The sequence below is a fragment of the Pan paniscus genome, chromosome 5 (assembly GCF_029289425.2).
Source record: "Pan paniscus chromosome 5, NHGRI_mPanPan1-v2.0_pri, whole genome shotgun sequence".
Lineage (NCBI taxonomy): Eukaryota > Metazoa > Chordata > Mammalia > Primates > Hominidae > Pan > Pan paniscus.
Genome location: NC_073254.2, coordinates 42,681,927 through 42,703,303, shown reverse-complemented (window position 1 = coordinate 42,703,303; position 21,377 = coordinate 42,681,927). Strand labels below are relative to the sequence as shown.

The 21,377-nt window shown below is 42.4% G+C and overlaps 1 protein-coding gene and 1 long non-coding RNA gene across 8 annotated transcripts in view; one reads left to right on the top strand and one right to left on the bottom strand.

Annotated features, from left to right (window-relative positions):
• Positions 1-290: 290 nt before the first annotated feature.
• Positions 291-18,234, bottom strand: ZNF165 (zinc finger protein 165). Of its 4 annotated transcripts, none has more exons than XM_055113272.2 (5): positions 15,672-18,234; positions 11,303-11,713; positions 10,884-11,022; positions 5,153-8,628; positions 291-4,847 (listed from the first exon to the last, which is right to left on the bottom strand). In XM_055113272.2, exons 2-4 carry the CDS (start codon positions 11,711-11,713, stop codon positions 7,721-7,723), a joined length of 1,458 nt encoding a protein of 485 aa, XP_054969247.1. In that variant the 5' UTR covers positions 15,672-18,234; the 3' UTR covers positions 291-4,847; positions 5,153-7,720. The 4 variants fall into 4 exon arrangements, with proteins under 4 accessions (XP_054969247.1, XP_003829720.1, XP_054969246.1 ...); XM_003829672.5 differs by having other exon boundaries at positions 5,708-8,628; XM_055113271.3 differs by having other exon boundaries at positions 5,708-8,628; positions 15,744-18,234.
• The window catches only part of LOC103783478 (uncharacterized), a 29,464-nt gene continuing 24,897 nt past the window's right edge, over positions 16,811-21,377 (top strand). For 2 of the 4 annotated variants that reach the window (XR_010112398.1, XR_010112399.1), the window contains exon 1: positions 16,811-16,949. This is a non-coding gene — a long non-coding RNA (uncharacterized LOC103783478). Of the gene's footprint in view, positions 16,950-18,218; positions 18,400-21,377 lie in introns of those variants that run through there. The other 2 variants (XR_008625580.1, XR_008625581.1) reach the window with 2 other exon arrangements.

The window sequence follows — 21,377 nt, the reverse complement described above, 5'->3', positions numbered from 1 at the left end:
CAAACTTCCATGTAGATAAGAAACCCTAATAATGGAATAAATATAGGGGCCAATTTTGCTAAGAATTCAGGCCTTTCTCAATGGATAATGCATTTTGGGAAAGGATGCTATGAGAAGGAGCACAAAGAAAGCTCCAAGGTCATTTCCTTCTTACATGGCACATTCTTCCTGACTTGATGGTCCTCATATGGAGGTGATCCTTCAAAATATCTTGTAAGGTGAAAAGACTTTCCCTCTACCCTCTGAGGATTTGATAACTGAGTCTATGACAGAAGCTGACAACAGGCAGATTAACATGAGAAAAGATATACAATTTTATTATGTGCATGAGGGCATTACAGAAAAGAAAGCATACACCTAAACAACCAGTGAGATTCAGGAGTTTACATCTCTACTTCACAGGGGAGAGGAGGTGAGATATAGGCAATTTAGGGGAGAAATAATTTTTGGGAAAGATTATTGGGTCCTCAGAAGAAGAGATAATAGTTTTTGAAGAAGTTTGTCTAGGTGTGGTGTCAACTTCTAGCCTCTTCTCCTGTGATAGAGTTAATCTTCCCCAGTTGATGAAATTCCCAGGGAGGGGATTGATGACAACTGAGCTCCTTTTGGAGGATCTGTCTTTAGGCAGATAGGGGGAGTTCAGAGAAAGCTTCTCCTTACATTTGTTGTTTTTCAAGTGCCTTTGGCTAGAATTAACCCATATACCAATTGGCATATTTTGGAGTGGCATTTCCTGAATTCCTTCAGTCTTCTAGCTAAACACTCATAAGTCTTCTTTGCAGTGCACTAGACACTTATAATGTAAGGGTTTATGTATTGTCTTTGTATGAATAGCTGTAGCTTTGGAGATTATTGCTTCTTTACCTCATAACCTTGTAACTGTTGACAAGTTATTTGACTTCCTTATACCCAGAATATTCTTCAATAAGCTGAGGGTAATATCTGCCCTACTATCTGCCAAGGATATCTGAGGATAAAAGAAGGTAATACATGGAAAGCATTTTGAATATAGCATTCTTGTGCTGGCATAAGAAAGTTGTAGTATAGGTGGGTATTGGCTCTGCCAAATCAAAATGTTAGAACAAAAAGAGTGTATGACATATCAGTAAAGAAATAAACAAGAATAAAATACATGCTAAAATGTCATGAATTTCACTTAAGCAACATATTACAAATGTGTTTCTAGGCTATGGACCAAAATCTTTTCCCAGGGTTTATATTATAAAAGGTTTTTTATTTTCTTTATAAAATGTACACACTCAGAAGACAAACTTGACGGTGTTTCTAACCAAATATTTTTTCTTGAAAAAATGTGGAATGTCAGTGCTTTCAGATGGGAAAGATGGGATTAAAATATAATATTTTAAGATTTCTACAAAATTTTAGGAAATGATGTGGATACATAAAAAGTTATGTTTGAGAGTTAGTGTATTAGTTCATTCTCACATTTCTATAAAGAAATACTTGAGACTGGGTAATTTATAAAGAAAAGAGGTTTACTTGGCTCATGGTTCTGTAGGCTGTACAGGAAGCATGATGCTGGTATCTGCTTGGCTTCTGAGGAGGCCTCAGAAAACTTACAATTATGGCAGAAGGCAAAGGGAGAGCAGGATTCTTACATGGCAGGAGCAAGAGCAAGAGAGAGAAGGGAGAGATGCCACACACTTGTAAACAACGAGATCACACAAGAATTCAGTATCAGGAGAACAGTACCAAGAAGGTGGTGCTAAACCATTCATGAAGGATCCACTTCCATGATCCAGTCACCTCCCACCAGGCCCTATCTCCAATATTGGGGATTACAATTCAACATGAGATTTGAGTGGAGACACATATCTGAACCATATCAGTAAGTAACCTTGGGTTGAAATGAAAAGAATAAAGAGGAATTATTTCTAAATTCAAATTTGTTATACAGTATGAATTTAAAATTTGGCTTAGTATCTGTAATAGTGGATGACTAAAGAATTTTTATTATATTGTATTATGAACCTTCATAATTTGCCTTTTCCAATGCTTCTGAGAAGTGGGTTCCTTTATAGGAGCTACATATCAGAGCTATCTTGGCCTACATTTCACTGCTGGAGACACATTATTTAGAGCCAGAGCTGGAAATGAAAAATAATTCCTTAACTCCCCCAAACTGGTGCTGACTGGGAGGAAACTAAGGGGTAAGAGTTTCCAACTAGACTCATTTGGAAGATGCGGAGCCAGAATAAAGAAAAGGAAAACTAGGCTAGTTAAGTCTGCGTCTTGAATCATAAAGATCTCCGTATCTCAAGGGTATAATCTCAGTAACTAAAATTTCCCCAAATTAAGGAAAAAAAAATATAGTACAGAGTAATACTTAGGGATTTTCTAGGATATAGCCACTGTGAATGGAGTATGCATCTTATATTTGTAAAATTTTTCATGAATTCTATTCCTAAGTGTATGTTTCACTTTGAATAAAATACTAAATTGGGTTACTTGTATTTTTGGGAGCCCACAATGGTTTTCTGTGAAAAAATGGCCCTTAGAAAATGTAAATGGTTCTTCACTAGTATTAAACTTCTGTCCTTTTCTTTAAGCAAGCAAGCTATGCCCCATGCAGATAACTGTCTTCCCTGTTTGTGATATCTGTAAGAATATATTCCTTGTAAGCAAGGAATAAGATAGCTGGTAAATGGAAGGAGACCTCTCATGCACATTATTGCCACAGAATTGGGACATGAAGTGGTGTTAAGTTGGGCTGCCATAACAAAATACTATACTGGTGGTTTAAATAAGAGAAATTTATTTTCTCACAGTTCTGGAGGTTGAGATCAGGGTACTAACATGGTTGGTTTCTGGTGAGGGCTCTCCTTCTGGCTTTCAGATGATCACCTTTTTGCTGTTGTGCTCACAAGACCTTACCTTCACGTGCGCATAGGAGAAATATCAAGCTCTCTGGTGACTGCTTTTAAAAGGGCATTAATCCTATCATACAGGGCCCTGCCCTCAAGAACTAATTACCTCTCAAAGGCCCCATCTATAATACCAACTCATTGGAGGTTAGGGCTTCAATGTATAAATTGCTTAGGGGTTGTTGGTGGGACCACAAACATTCAGTCCATACCACTGAGCAAAGGAAGAGATAGAATAAAGGAACAATCAAGAAGAGAGTTGTGTTGAGCAATGGGAGTAAAAATGAGTGTCAAAAGTAGAGGAGGATGAAAGTGAGTGGAAGGTCTGAAGATAGCATGTGGAAAGTGACAGGTAAGAGAAAAATAATTTGTTTCTATTGAGAGCCAGGACAAATTCAAGCATACTGAAGCTGGAAGTAATGGGTCCAATGAGGAAGTAATACTGAAGATGACTGACCTAAGGGATATTTTAGAATTATGTGTAATGTTTGAATTAAAGACAACAGGGACTAAAGAATAAAAATGTTTAGATGAGTCTAAAGATCAGGTCAATGATGTAGCTTCTATTAAAAGGGAACAGAAAAGAGGGTATAAAATGGATTTAGGTGATCCAGGGGATTCAGAAAAGGTAATTTTAAGACAAAAAAGTAAATTCTACTTTACAGAGAAAGCACTAAGTGTGTAGTAGAGGTTGGGCTATGAAATTATATATTATGAAAATATTACAAAAAAGTAAAGGTATTTTTTTAATGACAGTGGCCTAGAATAGCTTTTTAAAGGAAATTACGGAAGCTGGTGTACAACTTCCTGCTGAGGCTGATATGAGGGAGGACAGCATTACGCCATTCTGCATCAAGTCTTGTTGGTGCCACATAAGCTGGAATGTAGTACTTCAGGAGACGGACCTTCCATCTTATTCAGCATGGTGGATTATGTCTGAGATGCTCCTGATGCTGTTCAGCCTCGGTAGCTGGCAGAGCTTTCAACCACTCCCTTTCTCTCGAGATGGACTGCGATGCTCACCTTGCTCATGAATGGCCTGGAATTCTGGATATTCCCATTTAAGCTGTCTTTTCATTGGCTGGAAAGGAATAGTTGGTGGCTCCTGTGCTGCTTGATGATGATATTCTGAGTGCAGTCCCATTCCACATGTACTGGCTGCAACTTGGAAACAATTAGATATGGCTGGGCTTGTGAAAGACTCAGTGATGGAACCACAGTTACTATCTTTAAAAGACATCTTAGAGAACACATCTCAGGGCATAGAATAGAGAAAGAATGCTGACACAGTCTTCTTCTACCCTTAAGAAGGAGCTAACCAGAAAGGATGAGAGTACGAAACATAGAGACTTACATATCAAGCGGGAGGGAGTGGAGATTGAGCTCTGCAACCTTGCTTCCCTGGATGTATGGCTGCTTCTTTCTCTGGCTAGGGTGTTCATGTGCCTTTTAATCACACCCGACATTCTGTTTCATCAAGCTCTCTTTCCAAATCCTCCGATATGATCACCATTTCCTCTCTGTTCTCCGGCTGATGCTCTAACATCCGGGCTTGGAGCTCCTCTGGCAGGATAGTCAAGAACTGCTCCAGCACCAGCAATTCCAGGATCTGTTCTTTGGTGTGGGTCTCTGGCCTCAGCCACTGATGGCAAAGTTCCCAGAATCAGCTCACAGCCTTACAAGGTCCAGGTGTCTCCTGGTAGCAGAAATGCCTAACGTTCTGATGAGCTACCTCCCGGTTGCTGGAGTTCTTCCATATGAAGTAGCCCATATTCTTGGCCCCAAGTGTAGTCCTCTGCTTTAACTGTCAGGCGACTTTTTTATTCCCTTTGAGATTTAATAGTCAAGGCTGCAGCTGTTATGGGCTGTAACATTTCACGTAAAGTCTTCTTTTGCAGGTTGGGGTATATGGAATTCTGCTTTAAGGAGGCTGTCCTTGAGCAAGTTTCTTTTGGGTCACTCCTAAGGCAAAATAAATCATTACTAACTCGCAGAAATGAAAAGGTTGCTAAGAACTTTTTTTTTTTTTTTTAAGATTAAAGACGTCTAGTTATCTTGAAATTCATTGATTCAAAGCACTAATTCAAAAGGAAAATGAACAATTCGGGTGAATTTTATCATGTGCGACAGAAAGCACAAACTAGGTAAGACAGACATACAATTTCTAATATGATTTGAAAATTTCAGATACGAGGATGAAATCACTTTTGTCAGACCCAGATAAAATACGGCGGGGATGGCATGAAGGAGAGGAGGTTCATGCTTACATGTTTGAGATAAGAACTGTTTCCAAGGACTTTCTAAACACCGCATAAGAAACCATTTCATTTCCTCCATGCATCTCCTGCTTTGACAAGGTTTATCAGTAGACATTCTTTATAGCACTGCTGTAATTCAGACACGATGTTCTGGAAAGAACACTTGCATAATTATGGCATCTCCACCAATGAACTGACAACTCCAGCTTTGAGCCTCTGAAACCAATGAATACGGTCTCTAAGCAGCTTATGTGAACCTCTCTTTTTGTTAATAAAAACTTGCCTTTACCCTTCCCTCGTTGAATGCATTAGTAGCTTGCCATTCTGTGCATTCTAGGTTATAATCTTCATTTCTCATTTGCGAGTAAACTTTTTTTAAGTTTAACAATGGAAACAATGTGACGCTTGACTACAAATATTATAAAATTAAGACACCAAAGCAAGCATGCTAATGTGTCTCACTACAAATACATCTACAGATAACACTTCTGATCATTAGAAAATGATCCAATTGTGTTTAGAGGTTCAATGACAGCATAAACAGATTTAAGTGTGACTATACACCTCATTTCTCCCACAGGGCTCCTCTGCTAATGCTTCTGGGAGACAGCTTCATACGGCCAGCGCCAGGAGGCGAGAGGAGAGGAAAGGAAGTCTTCTCTTCACGCCCTCCTGGGGCCCGTCTTGGCGTTGTGTGTGGTGGAGGGGGACGAATCTGGGGTCCGCAGTCGCAGCCTCCTCTTGCTGCTGCCGCCTTCATCCCCGAAATCCTGCTCCTAACCATCAATAGGAACCCTGAAAAAAGTTAGAGGTGTGAAGTGCACACATAACCCTGGGCCACAAACTCGGTCCCGGACGCCACAGGACAATCGCTCACCCGGACCACACATCCTGGCCGGAAGATGGGCGGGTACCGCGGCTCCCGATGCTTCCGGCTCCTCTAGGAAGAGGCTCTCGGTGGTGACCTCGCGCGCCCCCTCCGGGGAGGGAGCCGCCGCGGGGTTTGAGGGCGCAGTCGGCTCCCGGCCTAGCGGGTCGCAGCTCCTTACAAGATTTTGAAATGTTGGTGGATTAACCTTCTAGAAGGGTGCTAGGTCTCCCCGTTTCCCCCGCCACCAACTTTAGAGTTGTGGTGTACAAGCGCTATCTTTTCTGATGTTATATCCCATAGGAATATTTTCAGTGACATAATCAAGTTTAAGCATTAAGAACTAGGGCCCTGGAATAAAATGTGCGTTAAAATCCTGGTTCTACCACTTACTATGTGATCTTTAGCAAGATAGTTAACTTCACTACAGCTCAATTTTCTCATCTATAAAATGTGAAAAATAATAGTTACAAAATGAGATAGGACATACTAGCACACTACCTGTAAAAAACTGTGGGCTCAACATTACCTTAAAAAACAATCCAAATATTGTGTTACTTAGATCCCGTCAGGACATTTTTAAAGTCATTGAAAGTAAATGCTAAGCTATTTCTTATAAAGCCTCTTAGAGGGAGATTTTGAACATTTCACATTAGATTATCATACATCTAACATCAAGGTCCTGTTTACATTTTATAATGTAAAAGCCTTACATACTGTGGAATGTTTAAGACTTAAATCATTCCTCCCTACCCTCTTTCATATACTATCGCTCTATACTCTCTTCTCAGTCTTTTTTGTAGAGAGCAGCCAGCAGCAACGAAATAACATTTCGGGACCATTATTTCCAGTACTAACTTCCTCAGTAATCTTCCACAATTGCCACGGGCCGGAGAATCCTGTCAGTTTCTGTTACTGTCAGTTTCTGTTAGGAGAACTCCTTATAGTCCCTATCAACTTACCCCTGAAAGGTGCCAAAAACCAGTAAAAGCCTGGTTATCCTGTGTCTATCCTCCAACTTCTGAGGTTTAGTTCAATTTGAACACCTTTTCTCACTCCTAACCCAATTTTTCCTTAATTCAATTCTATTCTCTTACTGTCTTACTTAAATATCTGGATTCTGGCCTCTTCCCTGGGGTGTTCTTCTAGTTTTTTACCTCCTGGTATGACCTCTGGACACAGATTTTGGCCTCATATAGGAATGCCACCATTACATATGTCCTCATTTGACATTACTCTCTAACTTAACATGAGCATCTTAGTTTTGTGGTCTTCAGTTTTTAAAGGGATGCTCTGAAAACACTGTTCTGCAGTGCACTGTGCAACCTATTTCACTCCTGGGTTTAGCTGACCTCTTCTTGTGCAAAACTAACTAGGAAAATAAACTAGGACTGATTATCAGTCTCTTTACCTAAATCTTCCTTTTCTTCCCACACTGTAATCATGATTATTTCCCCAGACAGTCTCTATTTCTCTACATTGCACTGCCATAGACTACCCTATTAGCCCCCCTAAATGTAGCTCTTTTGGTTTGACTTTAGTAGTCAATGAAAGAAGGGGTACATCCCCAGTCTCACAGAAAGCACATACACACAGATGAACACCAGAAACTGGTCTTTCAGTCTTCCATCTTGCCCAATATTTATTTTTTATTTAATATTTTTCATATTGTGCCATTTCCTCAGCATTTACTTACAAATTTAAGTTCCTTACATTAATAGGTTTTCCCTCATGTGAATTCTCTGGTGTTGACTAAGGTTTGAGCTCTGACTGAAGGCTCTTCCACACTCACTGCATTCATAGGGTTTTTCTCCAGTGTGAATTCTAAAGTGTCGAATAAGATGTGAGCTCACTCGGAAGGTTTTCCCACATTCACTACACTCGTAGGGTTTCTCTCTGGTGTGAATTCTCTGATGCCTGATAAGATGTGAGTTCAGGTTGAATGCTCTCCCACATTCTTTGCAACCAAAGGGTCTTTCCCCCGTGTGAATTCGCCGATGTCTAGTAAGATCTGAGCTCTCTGCAAAGCTTTTCCCACATTCATTACATTCATAGCGTCTCTCTCCAGTGTGGATTCTCTGATGCCTAGCAAGTTTTGAGCTGTGCCTGAAAGCTTTCCCACATTCATTACACTGATGAGTTTTATCTCCACTGAAAACTGCTGCTTGTTTAGCAAGTTTTGGGCTCTTGAAAGATTTTCCATATTGGTGATTTTTTTCTCCAGCATAAATTATTTGATGGTTAATAAAATCTGAGTTCCATTTGAAGCTCTGGTCACAGGTACCATGTTTACAAGATTTCTGGTGTGTGAATTCATTTGAGTTCAGATTTAATCTCCTCTCACATCCATCGTGGCTTATTATTTCACCTCTGACTGTATTTTTGTGGGTGAGGATTTTACCAAAACCTTCATCCTGGGCAGATGAGAGTCTCTGAGACTCCCCTGATTCTTTTTCCCATTGTCTCTTTACCCTGCCTGCAGACTTACAGATGTCTTGAGACTCACCAGATGCTTCTGATATGTATCCTGAGATTCTTCCAGATACAATTCTCTGTGATTCAATTTTTTCAAAAATTTCCAGCTTTTGCATGGATCTACTGTTTTCACTCTCATTATCTAAAATAAAAAAGAAAGAGGGAAATATTACCTGTTTTCTGCACGAAAAGAAAATTTTATAGCATGCTCAAGATAGTTACCTATTGATATGCCCACTTTAATATATGACCTTTCACATGAGAGGAATGATGGAATGAAAGAGGATGATAGGAATGAAAGAAACATTGGTAAGAGCAAGTAATGCCTGCAGTGGTTGGCAGAGAGAGGAATCAGACGTGAAGCATATATATTAGAAAAGATTGGGAGGATTGTCATCAGCAAGAACTCAAGAGATAGGGGGAGATAGAGTACGGAGAAGGAACTCTACAATGTTGACTGCAGCAGATCTTGGGAACCTTGGGTCTATTATACATTTCTAGAGGGAAAATGGAGGCACTACCTCAAAGAAAGCAGATGAGAACACAAGAGAGAAAAGTAAAGCTATAAGTGACTGTGAAGTATGTGTGAGAAAACTTCCATCCACCTATGGTCTATTTCTTCCTCATATTCCATGGTTAATCAGTCTTCTAAATTCTGTCATCACTGTCCACTAAGTGTCCCTTGTATAAATCCCTTCCTTTACATTTCTGCTACCATTGCCATAGTCTCGAACCTTACCATTTCCTATCTAGACTTTAACTGCCTCCTTGCTGTTTTGACTCTGCACTTTTCTTCTTCCTAGTTATCCTAAAGATCCTTACTAGACTAATGGTCATTAAACACTGCCATCCTTTCACACCCTACTCAAAAACCTTGAATCTCTCTCTCTCTTTTTTTGTTCAAGTCTAAATTCCCAAGCCTGGTTTCCAAGATCCATTTATGATCCAGTCTTCACAAATCCCACTCTATACTGTGCTGGAATTGAACTGCCCTTCTTTATTATAAGCTGTCCTTTGTCTACAATACGCTAGGGCAGGAAAGAGGGTTAGGGAGTGCTGTTCATGGGGTGAGGGAAATTTACAATTTTATATACGACAGATGGAGATGTTTCCAGAACAAAACTGAAGGCAGAATATGTAGAAATTTATTAAAAATTAATTGTGGCCAGGCGCCGTGGCTCATGTCTGTAATCCCAGCACTCTGGGAGGCCAAGGCGGGCAGATCACAAAGTCAGGAGTTTGAGACCAGCCTGGCCAACATGGTGAAACCCCGTCTCTACTAAAAATACAAAAATTAGCCGGGCATGGTGGCAGGCACATGTAATCTCAGCTACTCGGGAGGCTGAGGCAGGATAATTGCTTGAACCCAGGAGGTGGAGGTTGCAGTGAGCTGAGATCACGCCACTGCACTCCAGCCTGGGTGACAGAGCAAGACTCTGTGTCAGGAAAAACAAAACAAAACAAAACAAACAAACCAAAAAATTAACGGTAAGTTATTCTTGGGTTTACTATACGGACAATTCACACCTTAAGTGATACTGCATCTATGAATCCTTTAAATAGATGAGTTTTAGAACACAGATGAGTATTCTGTGGAAGTAGTCTCTAGAACTATAGCTAACTTTCTATAAAAGTGTAAAAGAGCTTTATAAGACCAAGAGCATAACAGGAAAAATATGGATCACGGTCTATGTTACTTGTGAATTATATACTATTTCTCAGTATATCATCATGTATCTGTTTCTCTTGATCATTATATGTACTGCTCTATGAACATGTTTTGCTTCTGTCCATGTATTTCTTTTTCTTTTCCTTCTTTTCTCTTTTCATGATATTTTCTCAACTCATTCACTTTTATTTCCTTTAATGTGGTCATATCATAAAAATGTTCTGTGTTTTGGAAATATTCTGGATAAGGAACAAAATTATCTTTTCCCCCACAATTGGCCAAAGACTCACAGGAAAACAAGTTCTCTCTCCCTTTTTTTTTTTCCTTTATGAGATGGAGTCTTGCTCTGTCGCCCAGGCTGGAGTGCAGTGGCGCGATCTCAGCTCACTGCAAGCTCCGCCTCCCAGGTTCACGCCATTCTCCTGCCTCAGCCTTCCGAGTAGCTGGGACTACAGGTGCTACGGCTAATTTTTTGTATTTTTAGTAGAGATGGGGTTTCACCATGTTAGCCAGGATGGTCTTGATCTCCTGACCTCGTGATCCACCTGCCTTGGCCTCCCAAAGTGCTGGGATTACAGGAGTGAGCCACCGCACCTGGCCACAAGTTCTCTCTTTTCATTGGGTAATAAAGGAAAGGACCATCTACAGTTACCAAGACTAGTTTGTGGAGGGAGATTCATTCCCCTGTTTCTTTAGTGATGTGCACTATATGGCATTCTGCCCCTTACCACAGTCCCATAGGAGCTGGGGTTCTGATGAATCAAAATGGGCCTTGGTCTCCACTGGCTGTAACTTGACATTAAGTGCTGGTCCAGGAGGTGACACTTTTTTCTGGAATATTTCTTGTCCATGTTCATGGGCTTGAACCTGAGAAAAATAAAGTACGTTTGGGCTTATAAAAGAATCCCTGTGTTAAATGTCTTCTAACAACAAAGAGAAACTCCCATAGAAATGCAAAACTGGGGAAGGAAGAATCGAGTCTGATTTAATTGTAAAATGTAGTGTGGAATCAAACAGACAGGAAAGGAGACATAAATGCACACTGAACCAACAGCTCCTGCAAGCTAGATATGCAATCTCGGGCCTCTCCTCCCACTGTGGAACTTTATCCATTATGGAGGTCTTAGATCTCCCATCCCCTGTGCACCTGGAGTACTGCTTCATCAGTGCCTCTCTCCAAATCTTCTAGTATGGTCACTGCCTCCTCTCCACTCTCTGGGTAATGTTCATGTACCCAGGCCTGCAAATCTCCTGGCAGGATGGTCAGGAACTGCTCTAGCACCAGCAGTTCCAGAATCTGTTCCTTGGTATGGATCTCTGGCTTCAGCCACTGACAGCAGAGCTCCCGGAGCCGGCTCAGTGCCTCGCGAGGTCCAGGAGAATCCTGGTAGCAGAACTGCCTAAAAAGCTGCCTGCAGAGCTCCTGCTTAAGGAGTTCACTTCTCTGTAAGCAAGTGTCCTGCCTGTGGATAAATTCTTCCTCTTCTATCTTCACTATCAGAAGTCCTTCATCCTCTGGAGAGTTCTGGGCTGCAGCTTTCTTTGGTTCTGTAGCCATCTGTGGATAGAACATATTATCAGAACTGCTTTGGAAAGGGTCTTCTTTAGTTTCAAGAGTCCTCCTGAGGGATCAAAAATTACTATTACTGTCTAAGAAGATGAAAGACCACATAATAAAAATCGTCATTCTCCATTACACAAAAATTTACTGGGCATTTATTATATGCAAAAGCACTGACATACTTGGTTTCTAGAATACAACTGTTAATGATTTCTACTTCAAGATAGCTTAATTTTTAAATTTAAAAATAAGATAAATTAGAAACAATAAACTTAAATGTAATGCTAAATATTAACAATGTACATGTTATTAAATTTTAAAAGTCACAGAGAAAATAAGGATAAAAAAGAAAAATGATAGAAGTGCTTCATAAAATAGGAGATGAGAAAAATACAGATGGTTGCAATGGTCAAGGGAAGCTTAATGAAACATGAAATTCTGAAGAATAGAAAAGATTTGACTAGGATGCGGGAGGGAAAGAAATAGGAAATTACGAACAGAGAAACAGTCTGAACAATTGGGTAAGAGTAGGAATACAGAAGAGGGAAAGCAAAACGTTTAGTAGGTTTGTATAAGAAAATTATAGAGGCAAAGCTTGGAGATGTTACTGTAGAAAACATCAACTGTGAAGTTCATGAATTTGGAGTTTATCTTTTAGGCACTGGGGAGTCACTGAAGAGGAGTCAATTCTTCTGAGCAGAATGACCTGCTGAACACTGTGGAGATGAATATGTTCTTCATTTCTAGGGTGGGTGGCAATATGAAAAGATAGAGGCCACTGTATTCATGCAAGTATGAGGTTCTTTTTTTTTGTTTTTTGAGAGGGAGTCTTACTCTATCACCCAGGCTGGAGTGCAATGGTGCGATCTCGGCTCACTGCAACCTCCGCCTCCCAGGTTCAAGTGATTCTCCTTCCTCAGCCTCCTGAGTAGCTAGGATTTCAGATGCACACCGCCACACCTGGCTAATTTTTTGTATTTTTAGTAGAGATGTGGTTTCACCATGTTGGCCAAGCTGGTCTCAAACTCCTGACCTTGTGATCTGCCCACTGCCCATCTCAGCCTCCCAAATTGCTGGGATTACAGGTGTGAGCCACCGTGCCCGGCCTGAGGTTCTTTTACTAAACATTTCACTAAGTTGACTACTGACTGATGCAATAACACACATTTTATTAAGAATCTTATCACAAGCAAAGCATTGGGCTAGAAGTTGTACAGCAATGGTTTACAAGAAAGTCTGAATATGACACTGGGCTTGCTGCCTAATCATCATATGGGATCTTTGGTAGAAACAGGTTCTTGGGCCCTACCTCTGGAGATGCAGACTAGGGGCCTGCTCCTAGAGATGGTAACTTGGTCAGTATAGTATATGCCTGGAAAATCTGTATTCTAATATACAGCTTAATGGATTAAACAAAAAGTCTTTGAGTTTGAAGAATAGAAAAGATTTGACTAGGATGCGGGAGAGAAAGAAATAAATTCAGCGGGAAGAACTAGTTGGGAAGAAATTATAAAGCATGGATACAAAAGATTTAAATGAGAAAACGTTTCACATGACATATACGTTGTACATGTTTGTTAAATGTTGAATGTTGAAGTATAAAATGAGTTTATGGTGGAGATACTGAATGTTCTAACGGTCCTGAGGTGGCAAGAGACTGTGAATGGTAGAAGGTATTTCCTAGAGGTGGTGGGTATTAGAAATAAATTTTCGGTGCAGCAAAAGAAATAGCACTCGAACATGAATTTTCTCATCAAGGCAATTTTGCTTCTATAGAAAGGTGTGTCTCGCAGATGGAGCAATGGTGAGAGCACACCTGATCAAGGGAGAGGAAGGGGTTCTTATCTCTGACGCAGGTAGTCCCTACTGCTATGTCGTTCCCCTATTGGCTAGGGTTGGACTGCACAGTCTAAGCTAATTCCAACTGGCTGTTTTAAAGAAAGCAGGGGTATGAACCAGAGTGGCGGGGTGAGCAGTTTCAGTGGGAAGGACGGTTACAGAACAGGCGATTAAAGGTGATGCAGGTCAGAGCAGGTGACCGGGGTGACTCAGGACAGAGCAGGTGACCAGGGGAATAGATGTGAACTACTGATTGGAACTGGTGGAAAAGGTTGTTTACTGAAACTAGGGGCAAGGAGACGAGGTTAAACTTTAAAGTGGAGAACAAAGAACTGAACATACTGACATACTGATTCTTTGAAGAGAAATTTAGAACTCACTGTATTTAACATGGGGCTTAAATTGGACAATAAAGGATGAGAAAGATTCAGAAAGGAAAGGAAAGGAACAGAGTTGAGGAAGTAGGAATGAGCAGCAGACTGATGGTGAGATCAACCTGCAGGGTGTGATGGCTGGAGTGACTAAGAATTCTACTGCCTCTGTTAAGAAATTGCTCAACTCTAGTCTGAGTTCTTACAATTCCTAACACATACATATATGAATATATAAGTCCTTGTATTATTTTTAGTTGTTTGGCTGTTTTTTCATCAACTGATTGCTGTTCCATGAGGTTAAGGATCATGCATTATTAATTGTTCTTAAGGCTTCATATTTATGATTGAAAGGAAAAATTAGGAAAGTTTCAGATGACTTCTGTTTTGGATGATCTGTATTTAAGATGATAATAAGACATCTACTTGGAAAAATATTTCCAACAGAACCAATGATATTTCAATAATGGAAAAGAATTTGGAATGGGAAGACAGATTTTGACAAGTGTTGGGAACAGGCCCCCAAATCTGGCCATAAACTGGCCCCAAAACTGGCCATGAACAAAATCTCTGCAGCACTGTGACATGCTCATGATGTACTTGACGCCCACGCTGGAAGGTTGTCAGTTTACCGGAATGAGGGCAAGGAACACCTGGCCCACCCAGGGCAGAAAACAATAGCATGAGCGATCTGTGCCTTAAGGACATGTTCATGCTGCAGATAACTAGCCAGAGCCCATCCCTTTATTTCGGCCCATCCCTTTATTTCCCGTAAGGAATACTTTCAGTAAATCTTATCACTGGCTTGCTGTCAATAAATAAGTGGGTAAATCTCTGTTCAAGGCTCTCAGCTCTGAAGGCTGTGAGACCCCTCATTTCCCACTCCACACTCTATATTTCTGTGTGTGTCTTTAATTCCTCTAGCGCCACTGGGTTAGGGTCTCCATGACCGAGCTTGTCTCGGCAGACAAGATTCATGAAAAGGGTAGTTGAAGATATGTATCAGTATTAATTCTCCAAGAGTATGAAATAAATATCACAAGGTTCAGACTGAACCTTGGAAAACAAACAATTTGAGTGAGTATAAGTAAGAACAAAATTTATCAATGATAAAGAAAAAAAAGGGGGGTTAGTTCCATGGTATATTAACCAGAGAGTCTCAATCCTTTATATTTTACTGGGCCATTTCTTTGATATTTCTGGTTATGTTTCCTAGATGTGCTAACCAAGTAGTGTCCTAATGCTTAATGAGCATGATCTCATTTACCATAGTAAGATGGGTGTAAAGTAGACCCATATAATCCGAATGAAATTTCAATTATGCTGAGCAGCTGGTTCTATGACATGTTATCTCAGCTGACAGTACTATCTCCAGGTGTTTTATCACTTCTCATCTATTTAAAACCGAGTCCCCCTAAAGTTGGTAGCTTTAAACTAATAAATATTGATTGAGCATCTAGTGCCTTATAATATTGTGTTAGGAGGACTTACAAAAATGGGTAAGCAGATGTGTGAACAAACGCTAGGAGAACAGAGAGGAACGAGTAATTAATTATGATGAGAAAGTTGGAGGTTAAAGAGCAGGGTTCCTGATGGATGAACATGTCTTGGTGGGCATGTTGCGGGAGGGGAAGACGGGTGAGAGTTTTGTTGGTGGAGAGGGAGACAGTCAGGGGAAATCCGGTAGAGACCACAAAGCAGAACAGAGACTTCAAGGGGCATGCTGGTAAAGGCTCCCATAGTACCTTGTGTTTCTCAAGGGCAGGGGGTCAGTGTTGGTTTCACTGCATCCTCGGCACACAGGAAATACTATTTACCGTGTCAATAAATTTCAGGACAAGCGGGGTTGTCCCCAAGTGTCCTACAAAACGGCGGTTACTCTTCCCAAGGGAAGCAGGGGATTGGGGATGGTCCTCGCAGCAGTTTCTTTTCGCAGACAATGGCAGATCTGAGACATGTGGCACCCCTCCCCTTTCCACCTGGCTGGAATGGGCAACTCCTCTTACCAGTGACCCCAAATTCAGGATCAGCAGGACAGCCCCCACCCCACGCCACCACGCCCTCAGCGCTCCACTATGACGTCACGCGCGGCGGCGGTAACTATGGAGACCGCCAAACCCTCACTAAATGCGTAAGCGCGCCTGCCTTCCCAACGCCGAAGCTGGTTCTACCTTTCTCCGGGATTCCTCTGAGGGCCAAGGTCTGGTCACCCAGAGGCTGCTAATTTCAAAGGCAATATGAGAGGGACTGGATGTTTGGAGGGGGAGACGGGGCTGGACATCTGGATCCCCAAACCCGGACTCACCTCTCGGACAGGGCTGATTCCGATCGGACACTTCCGGTGGAAGGACTGAGCGGCGCTACACTTCAAGAATTCCGTCCACAGGGACTTGTGAGTCTGCGCAGAAGGCGGGATGCCTTTGGACTACGATTCCAAGAATCCTTCCTGGGTCTCTTCGGGCGCAGACTTTTCGCCGAAGTCCTGAAGATCTCAGGGCTTGAAGGAGGGGGCATCTTTTTTCTCCATTGTAGTAGTGTGTCTTGCTAAATAACAGAAGGGACTCCTGAAAAGAAAATGACGTTGGCCGGGCGCGGTGGCTCACGCCTGCAGTCCCAGCACTTTGGGAGGCCGAGACGGGCGGATCACGAGGTCAGGAGATCGAGACTATCCTGGTTTACGCGGTGACACCCTGTGTCTACTAAAAATACAAAAAAAAAAAAAAATTGCCGGGCGTGGTGGCACGCGCCTGTAGTTCCAGGTGCTCGGGAGGCTGAGGCAGGAGAATCGCTTGAACCCGGGAGGCGGAGCTTGCAGTGAGCCGAGACCGCGCCACTGCACTCCAGCTTGGGTGACAGAGACTCAGTCTCAGAAAAAGAAGAAGAAGAAAAAAAAGATACACACTCGAGCACACATTTTCTCAGCAAAGCAATTTACTTCTATAGAAGGGTGCGTCTCACGGATGGAGCAATGGCGAGAGCACACCTGAACAAGGGAGGGGAAGGGGTTCTTATCCCTGACGCAGGTAGTCCCTAGTGCTGTGTCGTTCCCCTACTGGCTAGGGTTGGACCGCACAGTCTAAGTTAATTCCGATTGGCTATTTTAAAGAGAGCAGGGGTATGAGCCGGAGTGGTAGGGTGAGCAGTTTCAGTGGGAAGGACGGTTACGGAACAGGTGACTAAAGGTGACTCAGGTCAGAGCAGGTGACCAGGGGTGACTCAGGACGGAGCAGGTCAGCAGGGGAACAGATGTGAACTACTGATTAGAACTGGTGGAAAAGGTTGTTTACTGAAACTAGAGGCAAGGAGACGAGGAAAACGAGGAAGTTAAAGTTTAAAATGGAGAACAAAGAATTGAACATACTGACATACTGATTCTTTGAAGAGAAATTTAGAACTCACTGTATTTAACAAGGAGTTCAAGGCCAGCCTGGCCAACATGGTGAAACCCCGTCTGTACTAAAAATATAAAAATTAGCTGGGTGTGGTGGTGGGCGCCTGTAGTCCCAGCTACTTGGGAGGCTGAGACAGAAGAATCGCTTGAACCCAGGAGGTGAAGGTTGCAGTGAGCTGAGATCACGCCACTGCACTCCAGCCTGGGCGACAGAGCAAGGATCCATCTCAAAAAAAAAAAAAAAGTTTATTCGGGAATAGGAAATTGCAATAAGAATAGACGTGCCAGAGTAAACTATGTTTCTATTCAGGGAGGTAAAGGAAGACAAAGGTTTTTAAAGGAAGAATGGGGAGGATTATTTAATTGTTTTGAAATCATTATTCTTGACTACAAAGATCGGTAACGAGGATGACACCAGTCTGAGGTTAGACAAACAGTTGCTGGGTGGATGTCCTTGCAGAGGTATTTTTGGTGTAAGATGGGTTTTGCAGTCATATGTGATAGTTTTCTTATGAGGCATACGAGCCTGAGAAGTGTCTCTTCATAGCCCTCCCTGGCTCTATCTGTCAGATTATTGCTTTTGTTTTTATTTTTTAACACTAGTGGGCCGGGCATGTTGGCTCACTTTTCTAATTCCCCGCTTTGGGAGGCAAAGGCAGGAGGATTAATTGAACTCAGGAGTTCGAGACCAGCCTGGGCAACATAGTTGGGACCTCGTCTCTACAAAAATTAAAAAAAAAAAAATTAGTCGGGGGTTGTGGAATGCACTTGTACTCCCAGCTACTCAGGAGGCTGAGGTGGGAGGATCGCCTGAGCCCAGGAGGTGGTGGCTGCAATAGTGAGCTGTGATTGCACCACTGCACTCTAGCCTGAGTGACTCCTGCCTCTATTTAAATCTCAGGTGGTGAAATTGAAGCCCACGCAGCAGGGTTGCAACTGAAACTTCATCTCCTCTGCAAAACCTTCCTGCATTCCCAGGCAACTTTTCTTCTGAGGCCTTGTTTGATTCATCCCCTTACCCCAGTGGAACTCAGATATTCAAAATGGTATTAATTAAAACCACTGGCTGTCATTGGTCCATGCGTGGCCTTAAAGTGTGAACATTTTTTAATCCATTACCTAGTCTATAAGAACTATAGATTGACAACAACTTAGATTTAATACTACTCTTTTTCTAGTCCCTCTCTATACTACCTCTCATCCGAGGAAACACTATCACAAATTTTGTATTTGTTGTTCCCTTGCTTTTTAACAAGATGATTCTATTAGATATGTACTGTTTTGTCCCCCAAAAGTGGTGGCAGGGGAGTTCACACAAGGGAGTGCCCAAAACCGTCCTAGTTGGGGCTGGTTGGGATTCCAAAGAAAGGAGCACTATGTGCCAAGGTGATCTGTCCAAAGCATTTATTAAGGGAACTTACATAGTGTTGCAGGAATCCTCCCCATGGGTGGTGAGAGAAAAGGGACATTCTACCTAGATATGTCTGCAGTGAGGGGGTCAGGGTATGGAGTTTATATAAGGGTTTAAAGAATTTGGCTCAGGGCCAGAGCTAGTTTCTTTCAGTGTTTTCGGTGACAACTTAGATACCTTTATCAGTGCCTGGGAATGTTCAAGACCCAAGTTTGGGTTCAAGCATGCTGGGAAAAAATCTGCAGCTGGCTAGGTCACAGAGAGGTCAAGGCACTCTGATTTTCAGTCACAGAATAGTCAAGGCTCTGTGATTTCCAGTCAGAGATCCTGCAATCCATTTTCCTGACTGGCTCTTACAATCTCACATGCCCATCTCTTCCTATATGTTCCCTGAGCTGGTCAGAAAGGGTGGGATCATCGGCAATTTCTTTCCCCTGGCTTTATGAAACACTGCAAACAAAACCTACACTAACAGTAAATACAAGTGCACCTGACAAAATCTAAAATCACATTTTCCAAAAGGCTTCCTAGCAGAGCTTTCCACCAAGGACCCCATCCTGGAAAACATGACTTTGTGTAGACCACCAGGCATACCCTATGTGGTCAGTAAGCTGTAATTGCTCTCGTGAGTGAAGGACGGATTGATTAACTTCAGCTTCTTTGTCTAGAATATACACACAATGTTCACTTTTGTAAAGGGCACAGGTTCCCCCTTGCACAGATGTCAGCATCTCTAGGGCCATTTGGTTTTGTAGACCACTTTTTTCATTGCAGCTGTTTCAATGTTCAAGGCCTCCATACCATGTTTGGTGTTGTTCAAAGCTGTGGAGACAAATCTCTGAAGGGCTTCCAGCTTCTACACAGTATCAGAAGAACCTCCTGGAGGCACAAATATAGTCAATAAGTAATCCCACCAAGAAAAAACAGGTCTACTCCACTGACCTCTCCAGATGGACTCATTGAGGGATACAGGAATGGTGCCAGAGATTCTGGAGTCATCCAAGCCACCCCAGGGGAAGCCAGGGCTGGAGGTTAGTAGCAGAGAGCCACTGGGTGCCATCTGGGGCAATTCAGTATATTCCTGGCCTACAAGACTGTTTGTGACAAATCAATCTGTGACCTTAAGGATAATGGTGTGTTGGCATTGGGCAATTGGGAGGAAATCTAGGTACTAGGAGAATACCTTAGGTATTACCTGAATGTCTTTAGAGTGATTATGTTGTTCCCAACAGATCTATGCAACTCAAGAGAGCATCCTTGCTGTAAGGATGAGCTAAAGAAAGCCATCCCACATTTGCCAGTATGATCTCCATTGCCAGAACCTGGTGCTCTTCAGGGCAGTTTGCACTTTGATGGTTGCCTCCTATGGGACATGTTTAGGGAAAAACTTAAATTTTGTCTGTAGTTGTTCAATGTCCTATCTCAATCACTCACATTTGCATGTGTGGTGTTAGAGGAATCTAGGGTACCTATTTATATGCATTGTCCAGTTATCCAAGTTTGTACAGAGATCCAGTCTTTACCCAGTAGTGGCTCAGTCCACCATGGAGTTCCTACATGGCTATTCAAGGGCATAAGACCAAACACTCAGCAGTTAGGTTGGCCATGCAGATGGGCTGTGTGACGGCCCCAGGCCAGGAAAACATTTTGGAAGGATTTCCAGGTGCCAGTGGGAATGATGTAACAGCAAAAGGAGAAGGCAACTCAAGCTAACAGTGAAATGACAAAAACTTATTAGAAACACATAGGGCGTCTCCCACCCTCTGGCATAATAAAGCTGGTATTAACTCTGCCTTGCTACAATAATTTTGGTTTCCTTGGGAATCTTCCAGGAGAGCTGTACCAGACCCTCTGCCCAGTGTGGGAGGAGTCGTAGACTCTACAGTGATAGGGGTGGATGACACCGTACTGGTGTCACTTTGGTTCCCATGGGGGCACTGCCTGCCCACTGCCATTGTGCCTCCCCAGACCCTTCATTGAAAAGGAAAGTGAGGGTCAGGTCCAGAGAGATAGTGGCCTCCTGCCTCAGGGGAATAAGGATACCAATCCAGTTTGGTGGCACTTTCCACCCCAGGTCCCATCTCAATGTTCCCTGCCCAGGCTTTATGGTCAAAAGACCAGTATCTGGTTGAAGCTTATCCTACGGTGGGGTCATGACCTTGGGCCAAGTGGTTCTTTCCAGCTGAGGGCAGTTTCTGGAGAGGGGCTGAGAGTGAGGACTGTCTGAAAAGGCTACTAGCCACAACACTCCCAGCAACTGGAGAAATGCATTCTTCAGTCCTGAAAGGGGATCTGGGAGGCACAGCATGGTGTTCAGTAGAGGTGAAAATTGGAGATATTCTCTTTCTTGGTCTTCCTTGTACTTAGGGCAAGGGCATGTGTTCTGTTTGACTAATCAAATACAGCCTTCCTGCAATTTGAATCAAGGATAGGTGGTACAAAGAACTAGAAGCAGTGGAAAATCTCTCTAGTAGTGGTGGCAGTGGCAAAAATGTCCAATTTGTGTATCAGCAGTGGCATCAAGCTAGCATAGGCATCCAACATCCAGGGCAGGCAGTGTCAGTGGCACAAGCTGTGAGACCCAGTGTTCAGTGACAATAACTTTGTTGGTCAGCCCCTGAGATGGTTCTGTATGTTGTTTTGGCTGTG

Excerpts from the sequence above, each read along its gene's own strand:
- ZNF165 (XM_055113272.2), bottom strand. The coding sequence starts at position 11,713 with ATGGCTACAGAACCAAAGAAAGCTGCAGCCCAGAACTCTCCAGAGGAT. Across the intron at positions 11,023-11,302 it reads CTGATGAAGCAGTACTCCAG|GTTCAAGCCCATGAACATGG; the intron begins GTGCACAGGGGA and ends TATTTTTCTCAG. Across the intron at positions 8,629-10,883 it reads CCAGCTCCTATGGGACTGTG|ATAATGAGAGTGAAAACAGT; the intron begins GTAAGGGGCAGA and ends TTTTTATTTTAG.